The 13,290-nt window shown below is 44.0% G+C and overlaps 1 protein-coding gene across 3 annotated transcripts in view; it reads right to left on the bottom strand.

Annotated features, from left to right (window-relative positions):
- The window catches only part of CDX1 (caudal type homeobox 1), a 98,297-nt gene that overhangs the window by 3,255 nt on the left and 81,752 nt on the right, over window positions 1-13,290 (bottom strand). For all 3 annotated transcript variants that reach the window (XM_073649786.1, XM_073649787.1, XM_073649785.1), the window contains one exon: window positions 1,548-1,693. In XM_073649786.1, coding sequence (XP_073505887.1) covers window positions 1,548-1,693 — 146 coding nt within the window. The remainder of the gene's footprint in view (window positions 1-1,547; window positions 1,694-13,290) is intronic.

The following is a 13,290-nucleotide window of genomic DNA, read 5'->3' as shown; positions in this document are numbered from 1 at the left end:
CTCAGTTCTAGGGCCCCTGCTCTTCTCCATCTACACCTTTGGCCTGGGACAGCACATAGAATCTCACGACTTTCAGTATCACCTCTGTGCTGATGACACACAGAGCTACCTCTCTGGACCTATCCATCAAAGTTAATGGCTGCCAACTCTCCCCAGTCCCACAAGCTCACTGCCTCGGAGTAACCCTTGACTCTGATCTCTCCTTCAAACTTCATATCCAAACCCTCTCCACTTCCTGCCCTCTCCAACTCAAAAATATCTCTGCAAAACCACTTGTGCATGCCCTCATCATCTCCCGCCTAGACTACTGCAACCTCCTGCTCTGTGGCCTCCCTTCCAACATTCTCGCGCCCCTCCAATCGATCCTAAACTCTGCTGCCCGACTAATACACCTGCCCCCCCGCTATTCCCCAGCCTCTCCCCTCTGTCAATCCCTTCACTGGCTCCCCATTGCCCAGAGGCTCAAGTTGAAGACCCTAACCCTGGCATACAAAGCCATCTACAACCTGTCTCCCCCATATATCTGTGACCTAGTCTCCCTATACTTATCTACACGCAACCTCTAATCTTCACAAGATCTCCTTCTCTACTCCCCTCTTATCTCCTCTTCCCACAATCGCAAACAAGATTTCTCCCATGCATCCCCCCTACTCTGGAACTCTCTATCCCAACACATCAGACTCTCGCCTACCGTGGAAACCTTCATAAGGAACCTGAAGACCTACCTCTTCCGACAAGCCTACAACCTGCAGTAACCACCGCACCACCACACCGCTGCACAACCAGCTCTACCCTCACCTACTGTATCCTCACCCATCCCTTGTAGATTGTGAGCCCTCACAGGCAGGGTCCTCTTTCCTCCTGTACCAGTTGCTGACTTGTATTGTTTAACACTATTGTAATTGTTTTTGCTATGTATAACCCTTTTCACATGTAAAGTGCCATGGAATAAATGGCGCTATAATAATAAATAATAATAATAAAGTGTTCTGCAGCACTGGTATCTACCACTACAGTATATGGTCACCATATGGCAATAATATTGGTGTTTGTCTTTGTATAGAGATTTATTTTCAGAAACCGCCTGGTTCCCCTTTACCTGTGTGTCCCATGGACTCCTAACAGTTCATGTTTTCAGGATTTCCTTAGTATTGCACAGGTGATTGAATTATTATCAAGGCATCAGAAATTGCCAGAGGTTCTCTCATCTGTGCAATACTAAGGAAATCCTGTAACATGATCTGTTAGGGGACTGTGAGGACTGGAATTTGCAAAACACTGCCCTATACCCACGACATGGATGCTCCATTGTAGTTGTAATCAGGGTTACCCGGTTAGGGGCCCACTCAGATGTTTCGCCACCACCCTGAGCTGAACTCATAGCTATGCCTCTGTTTTGTAACATAGTATGCCATGGAGCTTTTCACAATATTTCTTTTATCAAAAATTCTTTGTGAATCCATGAGAAAAATACAAGTGTAGATGAACCTTTAGGTAGGTTAAAGATGTAGAAACAGAACTCTTTGAAGACATATTGTAAGAACTACCTGCCGCTCTGTTAGTGACAATGTGGCTGCCAGCTCTGCTTTTCTGCGTATTGTAATGTAGCGGCTGTAGTGAAATTCTTTCTCCAATTCAAGACGTTGATGATCTGTGTATACAACACGGTACTTATCTTTTGTTCTTGTCTTACCTAGAAGAAAACACAAGAGACATGTAACACAGTATCTTAAAACGTCTTCCAAAAATATACCAAGATGGTTTTGCCTTTAAAAGGGAACCTGTCAGCAGCATGTTACTAAGTAATGTAGAGACAGGGCCATATTGGCGCTGTCATAGTGATTAAAATGATACCTGAGGTGAAGAAATCCATTATGTAGATTTTCTTTAATCCTTGTTTGAATTTTCATTATCTTCGGGCATCGGGGCGAGACTGTGAGTAGGGTCTTCAGCTTTGCTTTGCCTTATGTGCTGTGTCTGGGTGTATTTTCTTCTTCTTAATTTAAAATTTCGTGCCCACGCCGTCCTTGCCTTGGGCGGTGCTTGTGCAGATTGAGCTCTTGGAATTCTTCAGGAGAATGGTGCTGGCGGCTGCGCATGCATAGATTGCTCAGCGCCACTAGCAGCATTTTACTTAAGCCCACCATTAGTCCTAGCCACGGGCAGCGCATGCACAGATTGATCTAATGGTGGGCTTCAGTAAAATGGCGCCAGTGGCACTGAGCGATCTGCTCAAGTGCAACCCGTGGCTAGGACTAATGGTGGGCTTCAGTAAAATGCTGTTGGTTGCACTGAGCAATCTACGCATGCGCAGCCACCATTTTTCTGAAGCCCACCAATCGATCAATCTTCACAAGCACTGCCCGCAGCTAGTACGGCGCTGGCGTAAAATTTTAAATGAAGAAGAAGAAAAGACACCCAGACACAGCAGAGGTGTCGGAACAAAGGTGAAGACCCTAGCCACAGTCCCGCCCCGATGCCCGAAGATATGAATACAAGGAAACTTCAAACATAGATTAAAGAAAATCTACAAAACAGATTTCTTCACCCGAGGTATCATTTTTAATCAGTATGACAGCGCCAATATGGCCCTGTCTGTACTTTAGTTAGTAAAATGCTGCTGACTGGTTCTCTTTAACAATCCATTTTTTGCTAGAAAACTTTTTCATTTTGAGCTGGAGCACCACCGTCTGTGGATGTGGCCTTCTATAACAGGATTGAGGACCAAACCCTTTATTCTGGCTAAAGCCAAAGAATGAACATGAAAATAAAAAAATGAGATTTTTATTATATCCTAGAAAGCCTCCGCCATTCTGCCAAAATTTTAATTTACCCGCTTTAGTGAAAGCATAACAATTAGCATTTATGCCTGTATTTAACTTTTAAGACTCTATATATGGTTTTCATTTCTGTATAATAGGCCAATATAAAACCTTTGTTTGTCTTCCTTCCAAAGAAATGGCGGGTGTGTTATAACTATATGGCCAAACATAGGCCAATTATGGTCAATATAACATTTACAGGTATAGTATTTTATGCTCGACGGTCTAGGATATGGCTTCATGATCCACAGGTTGTACCACATTATGGCAGCACAGTTTACATTCGCTCACTTGGTTATATTACACAATAGTTTTGCTTTCATTTCTCTGACATAAGACGTTGATAATGACCATCTTATAAGGCATGCCTTGCATATATAGCCCTTACCTACTGAGAAAAATTTATTAAATATCCTTCATAAAGGGACATTCTCAACAAGACCCAATACCTGATTTTGACATGACGCCCTACTACCACCATCCTATTCCAGATATGTCCTACTGCCAAGCCCTCTCCATTGTATGTAGTAATGATTGCATGGATGGCTGGTATATGACAGAATTAAATGTTGTGCACCTAAAATAACACTGTGGAAGACTACAGAGACTGCTATGCTTTTCTAATTTGACCATATTTAAAGAAGTTGTCCACTACTTTTTCATTGATGCCCTATCCATGGGATAGGGCATCAATGTTTGATCGGCAGGAATACCGCACCCGGCACCCCCACCAATCAGCTGGTATTGGTGCCGGTGGAGGTTGCACCCAGCCGGAAGTACTTACATGTGGTGCTTGGCCGTCTAGTTGTAGTGGCCGCCGCGGGTACTACACATCCACCTCCTATTCAATTCACAGTGAGGCAGATGTGCAGTACCCCGTGGCGGCTAGTACAGTTAGACCGCCAAGCACCGCAAGTAAGTACTTCCAGTCGGCGGCTGCCGACACCGATAACAGCTGATCGGTGGGGGTGCTGGGTGTGGGACCCCGGCCAATCAAACATTGATGTCCTATCCTACGGATAGGGCATCAATAAAAAAGTAGTGCACGCCTTCTTTAAGTCCAGGTAATTTTTATGGGAACCGCCATTGATCTAATACAGGGGACACATTGTCATACTGAACCAATCCGAGGGCCGCACTAAAAATTAAAGGGGCTATACCTTCTATTACATTTATGTATATTGAAAGTATATACTATAAATGTCTGATAGGTGTTAATTCTACTTATAGGATTTTGACCTCCACCAATCAGCACTCTCGTAATATGTTCAGAGTTTTTAGACGAAGATTTAGAAATACGGACGATTCTGTTCCTAAATCCATATTAAATACTGCATCAAGTACTTTTTTAATGCGTTTCCGATTGATTATAATGGGAAAGGGTCTTTTTACGTTATTCTCAACATTTCCCAGTAGAGCCAATGAAAAGCTTATTCAGAATATTTGAAGCAATTTTTTAATGTGGATTTTGCAGTAAAATACGCCTCTAAATCCTCGTAAAAAAACTGAACTTACCGTAAAGAGGAAGAGGTCATGCATGTACATGGCTCTCCACAATAGGTTATGGGTTTTGTACTTACTGCCTAATGTTTCACAACATTAGTACTTAGTACTTGCCAGTCCCTGCTCCTCCGCTTCTTGCGACTACTCTTCTGTGTGTCGAACTGTTCACCTACAGGTGCATCTCACTAAATTAGAATATCATCAAAAAGTTAATTTCAGTTCTTCAATACAAAAAGTGATACTCATATATTATATAGAGTCATTATAAACAGAGTGATCTATTTCAAGTGTTTATTTCTCTTATGTTGATGATTATGGCCTACAGCCAATGAAAACACAAAAGTCATTATCTCAGTAAATTAAAATAATTAACAAAAAACACCTGCAAAGGCTTTCTAAGCATTTAAAAAGGTCCCTTGGTCTGTTTCAGTAGGCTCCACAATCATGGGGAAGACTGCTGACTTGACAGATGTCCAGAAGGCAGTCATTGACACACTCCACAAGGTCCCAGAGTTCCAATTTTCATTTGGAAATCAAGGTCCCAGAGTCTGGAGGAAGAGTGGAGAGGCCACAATCCAAGCTGCTTGAGGTCTCGTGTGAAGTTTCCACAATCAGTGATGGTTTGGGGCCATGTCATCTGCTGGTGTAGATCCACTGTGTTTTATCAAGACCAAAGTCAGCGCAGCCGTCTACCAGGAAATTTTAGAGCACTTCATGCTTCCCTCTGCCGACAAGCTTTTTGGAGAAGGAAATTTCATTCTCCAGCAGGACTTGGCACCTGTCCACACTGCCAAAAGTACTAATATCTGGTATAAAACAACAGTATCACTGTGCTTGATTGGCCAGCAAACTCGCTTGACCTTAACCCCATCGACAATCTATGGGGTGTTGTCAAGAGGAAAATGAGAGACACCAGATCCAACAATGCAGACGAGCTGAAGGCTGCTATCAAAGCAACCTGGGCTTCCATAGCACCTCAGCAGTGCCACAGGCTGATCGCCTCCATGCCACGCCGCATTGATGCAGTAATTGATGCAAAAGGTGCCCAGACCAAGTATTGAGTGCATTTACTGAGCATACATTTCAGTAGGCCAACATTTCAGATTTTAAAAACATTTTTAAGCTGTTATAAAGTATTCTAATTTATTGAGATAATGACTTTTGTGTTTTCATTGGCTGTAAGCCATAATCATCAACATTAACAGAAATAAACACTTGAAATAGATCACTCTGCTTATAATGACTCTATATAATATGAGTTTCACTTTTTTTATTGAAGAACTGAAATGAATTAACTTTTTGATGATATTCTAATTTAGTGAGATGCACCTGTATAGTTAACTTATCAGACAAGCGTTTTTCTGTCCATATGGTTGAGGGGAGCGCACAGAATGGCATTGTGAGCTGCATGTGTCCTCCGGGTCACAGGTTGTGCTCTCCTGATCTATTACATACTAGATGGTGGCCCGATTCTAACGCATCGGGTATTCTAGAATATGTATGCGGCTGACCGGGCGCAATCAGCGGAGCGGTGTTTAAATTTGGCGCCAAAATCGCTGATTGGTCGAGGCCGACAACCGTGACCAATCAGCAAAGCGGTGTTAAAATTTGGCGCCTATATCGCAGATTGGTCACGGCCGGCGGTCGCGACCAATCAGCAGATCAGGGTTTAAATTTGGCGCCAATAATGCTGATTGGTTGCGGCTGGCGGTCGCGACCAATCAGGCGAGCGGTATTTAAATTTGGCGCCAATAATGGTGATGGGTCACGGCCGCGACCAATCAGCAGAGAGGTGTTTAAATTTGGCGCCAATGATGCTGATTATTCGCGACCGGTAACCGTGACCAATCAGCAGAGCGGTGTTTAAATTTGGCGCCAATATCGCTGATTGGTCTCGGCCGGCCACTGCGACAAATCAGTAAAGCCCGCCGGGCGCGACCAATCAGCAGAGCGGGGTTTAAATTTGGCGCCAATACTGCTGATTGGTCGCGGCCGGCGACTGCGACCAACCAGCAGAGCGGTGTTTCAATTTGGCACCAAAATCGCTGATTGGTCGCGGCCGGCCACCGCGACCAATCAGCAGAGCGGGGTTTAAATTTGCCGGCCATATCGCTGATTGGTCCCGGCTTGCAGCCGCGACCAATCAGCAGAGCGTTGTTTAAATTTGGCGTCAATCTCCCTGATTGGTCGTGGCTGGCATCCGCGACCAATCAGCAAAGCGTTGTTTAATTTTGGCGCCAATCTCCCTGATTGGTCGTGGCTGGCATCCGCGACCAATCAGCAAAGCGTTGTTTAATTTTGGCGCCAATCTCGCTGATTGGTCGCGGCTGGTGTGCGCGACCAATCAGCAGAGCATTGTTTAAATTTGGCGCCAATCTCACTGATTGTTCGCGGCTGGCAGCCGTGACCAATCAGCAGAGCGCTGTTTACATTTGGCGCCAATCTCGCTGATTGGTCGTGTCTGGCGTTCGTGACCAATCAGCAGAGCGTTGTTTAAATTTGGCGCCAATCTCGCTGATTGGTCGCAGCTGGCAGCCGCGACCAATCAGCAGAGCGTTTTTTAAATTTGGCGCCAATCTCGCTGATTGGTCGTGTCTGCGTCCGCGACCAATCAGCACAGCAGTGTTTAAATGTGGCGCCAAAATCGCTGATTGGTTGCGGGCAGCGTCCGCGACCAATCAGCATAGCGTTGTTTAAATTTGGCGCCAATCAGCAGAGCGTTGTTAAATTTGGCGACAATCTCGCTGATTGGTCGCGTCTGGCGTCCGCGACCAATCTGCACAGCGTTGTTTAAATTTGGCGCCAATCTCGCTGATTGGTCGCCGTTGCCAGCCGCGACCAATCAGCATAGCGTTGTTTAAATTTGGCGCCAATCTCGCTGATTGGTCGCGTCTGGCGTCCGCGACCAATCAGCACAGCAGTATTTAAATGTGGCACACAAATCGGTGATTGGTCGGGGCCGCTATTTAAATGTGGCGGCCAAATCGGTGATTGGTCGCGGGCAATTGGTGAGGACCGGGGAGCGCCGCTGCCTGTGCGGCTACTTCCGCTGCGATAATCCGGGAGATCAGCGACTGCTCGCAGCAGAAGTATACTGACCCGCAGCGCCGCTCCCCGGTCCTCCCTTCCGCATGGATGTCAGCGCCGCTGCCTGTGCGGCTACTTCCGCTGCGAGCAGCTGGGAGATGAGCGGCCGATCGCAGCAGAAGTATCCCGCCGCTGATGTCCCCACAGTATCCGCATGGTGCTACAAAGGTCCGGACATTTGTGTTAAAAATCGCTGATTGGTCGCAGGCGCTGCCCGCGACCAATCACCGATTTGGCCGCCACATTTAAATATCAGCCGCGACCAATCACCGATCTTGGCGCTACATTTAAACACCGCTGTGTAGGGTGAACCCATGGATTTTGACAAATTCGGCCAACATTCTAATGTAAATGGGAGGCATCCTGACTGTCCCCTAATAGATGGCAGGGGCTAGAGGGATCTGACAGGTTCAATGTCAGACTGCCGATCCTTTTGTTCTCGAAGAAATAAGCCACAGCCAAAGACCTCTGGTAGCCGCTCTCATAGACAACACAGGAGAGCTTGCCCTGCCTGTGTACGATGGAGTCGGGAGGGAAGCTGCTGATCGAAGAATTATATCTAAGGAGAATGGAGGAGCTTTAAACTTGAACTGTTCCTGTACTTTCTTTCCTTTTGAGATAAAGTGGTGTTACCCACCACCAACTTCTCTCAATTAAAAGAGCATGTCTAGAAGACAATACATTATACAGCGTCAACTATTAGGCGAGATGAGCACTGCACCTCCGGTAGAACCCTTCTCTGAGTGTAGGGCAGCATCATAGTGGTAGATATGCTGTCCAGCCCTACACTTTCCCATCTCCAAGTTGCAGAGAAGGTTATTTTGTTTTCAAAAAGTCTGCAAGCACCCGCACAAATACAAGATCTAGTTCTCAACTATAAAGGAGCTCTTCACTAGACCCTGATATCTGAACCAATGATGCAGCCAAGATGTAAGTACATTAAAAGTTAAATACAGGCGTAAAATTCTAATTTTAGCCACAGTAAAGGGTTTGGCCACCAATGCTGTTCACTTAAGTAATCTGATTTGGCTATCTTGGATTTTCACGTTGACACTTGTAGGTTGAAAAGGTTTTGGCCACCAATGCTGTTCACTTAGTGACATGATTTTGCTATCTTCAATTTTTACAATGACACCTGAGGGTCGAAGGGGGTTAATTGTCACCCTTTAAGATCAAAGGACCATGTAAAGATTGTCTAGCATTTAATTACTGATTTTTCTTAATTGTCAACAGAGTCGACGAGAATAAAGGGTTTGGCCACCAATGCTGTTCACTTAATGACCCGATTTGGCTAGCTTGGATTTTCACGTTGACATCTGCGGGTCGAAGGAGGTTATTTGTCACCCTTTAAGATCAAAGGACCATGCAAAGTTTGTCTAGCACTTAATTATTGATTTTTCCTCACTGTCAACAGATATTAGCTTGCCCATTTTAAACATAGAGGCCTGCAGTCTAGATACATATCTAAATCATTACATTTGCTAAAATCAATAACCTAACATCTACCGCCCCGGTTGGGACACTTTGCTTCAATATCTCGATTCAAAAAAATGAAAATAAGCTCTAATGGTTTTAAAGGAAACAGACTAGAATATACCATCTGTACAATTCCGTATCAAGGTTAAACTACTGGGTGTGACTTATAGCTAAAAATACCTCCAACCATCATAGTGCCACTGATCAAGAGGCTAATAAAAAATGCTGCATCCCTGGGTGAAATCAACCTGTTCAAGTATCAAAGGAGTTAGAGCAGCAGAAAAGTAAGTCATGTCACACCTTTCTGGCCCATCTGAATGTCCGAATGGGCTCTCAGAGGGAGGAGTGTACTTGGCATGCTATTTTCCAATTACCTGAGTTTTGTTTAATAAATGGCTCATAATTAAGTATCATTATTGGATCAAGGAATTCACACGTGTCTCCTTCACCCTGTCTGTATGCTTACAACTCACGTAACAATTGTCAAGACCAGCCAGTCACAGACAGATCACGACAACCATTGTTCAACAGCCTACCAGAAGACACGTGTGGGATCTCCAAACAGCAGTAAAGTAGACCTTGTGGTTGAGTTAGCACCTACAACTTTTCTTTTAAGGAGGTACTTTTGCCTGAAGTTAGGAGATGGGAGGACATTAGAGGAGACAGAAATATGGTTCTGCCAGCGGCAGTGCTAGTGCCAAGGTCCAGGACTCTGTCCCCAAACTGTTTTCCTGGTGTCTAAGATTTCTGATGAACACTACTTTGAAAAGTTTCAACATCAACATGACAGTTATAGTTCAATCCCTAGGTAGAGAAGAGAGCCACAAGCTCCATGTCCTATTGCTCCCCACCTTGTAGACCGCAGGCTGCTGCGTGCATTCAGCTTAGAAGACATCAGTATCTCGGCACAGGCGGTGCAATGATGACACCGCATTGTGCCGCCTGTGCCGGCCACTTGTTTATACATGTCAGAAGAGAAGATAGAGGCTGCGATGGATATGGAATCAGGATTAGGTGAGTATAAGCCTCATTGTTTTTTTTATATTATATTTCAAAGGCATTCAGAAGCATTATTAGTTGTGAACGGGGCCCTCAGGAGATCTTATTAGTTTTAAATGGAGGCATTATTAGTTGCACATGAGGCATTATTACTTTTTAAGGAGACACGTGTGGCTTTCAGGGTCATTCAAGAGTCATTATTGTTTGAAGGGGCACTTGGGGTTTTATAACCTTCAAAAAGAGCACACGGGGCATTATTACTATCTGAGGTAAAAACTTATTCAATTGGTGGTGGTGTATTTGGTGACATATTCTTTGGGGCTTGAGCTGATGATCTTCTGAGACCCCTAGCAAAGACCCTGGTTGAAGATGCAATAGGTTGTGGTTGCATCCTCTATAATTTGTAATAGGCTTAGGCCCCGAATCATCATTGCCTTTGTGCCTGTTTTTTGTCTAGTTTTGTGTTTTGCACCTTTAACTTTTTTTACACCCAATTCATTATTTTATTTGCGCCTTTTTTAAAGTCTATTTTATATGTGCTCGGCTGAGATAATAGATGACAGTTGCTACGGATGAGCTTCTATGGAGACAGGAGGAGGAAGAGCTAGAATCAGAGCTCCCTCCTCCTTCCCCTCCTATCTAGATAGAATCTTAGCAGTAGCAGTTTCCATCTTCTATCTCAGTAATGGGTAGGTCTGTCTTCACTGAATACAGATTTTACCTCAGAATTGAGAATTACAATAATGACTGATCAATTCTGGCAGAGAAAAAGCAAATCTCTCAGATAAGATGTTACAAAGATGCTTATTTTCTTGTGTAATATTGATTAATGAAATAAAAATTAAAATGACGGTTATGCTTTAAGTCCAAGTGGGGGTTGTAAGATAGTTTTCACTGGGGGTGTGTACTTCTGCCTCCTGTATGATGCTGACCAATCATAAGCAGGCAGCAACATAGAAGTGCAGAAGGACCTGTGATGATGTCAGCCAGAGTGTGCTGCCTAAATAAACACTGAAGATATATTACACAGCACTATGTGGATCTATTAACTCCAGTTAATATTTCCACACTTCTGTGCTGAGCTTTAAGACCGCAGTGCAAAATATGTATAAAAGACCCCCACCTACAGTAGCAGATGCCATTCATAATACTGGTGCCTCCTTATGTGTCAAAAGAGTCTTTGGGTTCCATTCGCCATTAGGGCCCATGTCAATCTGCTATAACTGCACCCCAGATATACACAGCCCTGATATGTCTGTATGTATATACCTTCATATACAAATACTGAGAAAATGGGTCATTTGTTTCCTATAGATTTGCAGTAAAAGAAAGGGACTGCACCTTTGAGCCATTGTCACATTGGTGTCCATGTAAGCCGTCTGTGTATTTATCAGCATTAATGAGCCACTTCATTTATATTCCCCTGATGTCTAATGATTTATAACTGTCTATGTGATAAGCCGGGTATTAATTTCCTTTCCAAGCAGCAGACAACTATCTAATCTGGCCAGCGTTCTGAGACCCACCTTTATTGATTTCTACAGAAGCTACAGTAATAATCAGTGGCACATTAACCCTATCACTAATTATGTCAAATGAGAACATTGAGAGGTGGAGAGTATGTTTTTTACAGGTAAATTATAGCCATAACCTAGGCTGTCTTTTTCTGAACTTCAGGTCATATTTTATGAGATATTTCATTAATATATCTATGCTTCTCAATACTGAAAATGAAACACCAAGAAGAAAAAGTGTTTGGAATTATGGAAATTTCAGGATAGACAGACATGTTAATGATACGTAAATGATGAAAAAAAAATGGAAAGAACCTTTAAAAAAAATCTTGATGTGTTTTCAATATCAAGTATGAACATCACATGCAGAAACACATACACTTACACGCCTTGGCTGCAATCAATGAGGTTATTAATGGTTGTCTGAGGAATGTTTTGCTTTTGCCACACTGAATGCATTTGGACACGCAAATCATCAAGAGCTGCTGCTGGCAGCGCCCTTTACAATTGCCGTCCAACTGTCATATCGCCGACGCATGTCCAGGATGTCAAAGTCCCAGTGTGGTGATGTCATCGTGCCGGGACTCTGACGTCCTGTCAGTGCATCGGCGATATGACAGTGTGTTGGTCTGCCCGAATCCTTAGGTGGGTATATGAGGTTTTTTTATTATTTTAATTAAAACTTGTGGGGGTATCATAAACAATGAGAGACCAGTGTACAATGTGGGGGGGAGGGCCTCATACTTTATAGGGACTACTGTGGGGGCCCTTATAAAGTGTGGGTCCCATTATACTGTTTGGGGGCCATTATACACTATAGGAGCTCATGTGGGGTCCATTAAAAGTGTGGGAGATAATGTGGGGTCCATTATACAGTGTGGGAGCTAATGTGGGGCCCATTATACAGTGTGGAAGCTAATGTTGGGGCCCATTATACAATATACAGAGCCCTGATCTCAGCATCATCCAGTCTGTTTGGGATTACATGAAGAGAGACAAGGATTTGTGTAAGCGACATTCACAGAAGATCTGTAGTTAGTAGTCCAAAAATGATTGGAACAACTCCCTGCCTATTTCCTTCAAAAACTATGTGAAAGTGTACAGAGAATAATTCATGCTTTGATACTAGTATAAAGGCAATGGATGGATTGGTCACACCTAGTGATGAGAGAGTGTACTCGTTACTATTCGCTATTCGCACGGATAGTACGGTATTCGGGTTACTCGTTATATTGCAAATATTTGTTTATTCACCTCGCTATATTCGGATGTCCCGCCCTGCAGTTTTGGCGCCTCCTTTGCAGCCACTAAACATGCTGGGCTTCTTAACCAATCACAGTAATGCCACAGACATCTTGGCTGTGGCATTACTGTGATTGGCTGGCCGCCCAGCGTCATAGGGTCTATTTAAGCCCTGCCGCCGCCATTTTGTGCACATTGCGTCTGGAGCCTGCATTCTACAAACATAGGGAGAGATCGCTGAGCTGCTAGGGAGAGTGTTTAGGCCTCTTGATAAAACAAAAGCCCTTTTCAGGGCTACCTGCAGTGTGTACTAGTTCAGTGTAGAGTAGGGAGGGAGAGATACTCGAGCAATGACAGTTTAAAGGAGCCGCTCACTAGCTCTATAATAACACCAAAAAATAGCTCTTTTCAGAGCTGAAGACTCACAACAAAGTCAGAGTACAGGGAGGGAGAGATTGTGTATTAGGTAGGGAGAGGTTAAAGTATTCTTCCAGTGTCCATCTTAAAACAGCTCTTGTCAGAGGCAAAGCAATATCTTTTCAGCACACAGAGTAGTAGCATATTGTGCTGCCTTTTTATTTTTAAAAGCACCGGTCTATTTTCCCCGCTGTTTTAGGGGTCAGAGCCTGGCTTCTGCTGTCCACATT

The sequence above is a fragment of the Phyllobates terribilis genome, unplaced genomic scaffold, assembly GCF_046119375.1.
Source record: "Phyllobates terribilis strain yellow unplaced genomic scaffold, ASM4611937v1 Scaffold_10__3_contigs__length_209671492, whole genome shotgun sequence".
Lineage (NCBI taxonomy): Eukaryota > Metazoa > Chordata > Amphibia > Anura > Dendrobatidae > Phyllobates > Phyllobates terribilis.
Note: the sequence above shows the minus strand (reverse complement) of the source record. Positions and strands in the feature narration are given on the sequence as shown.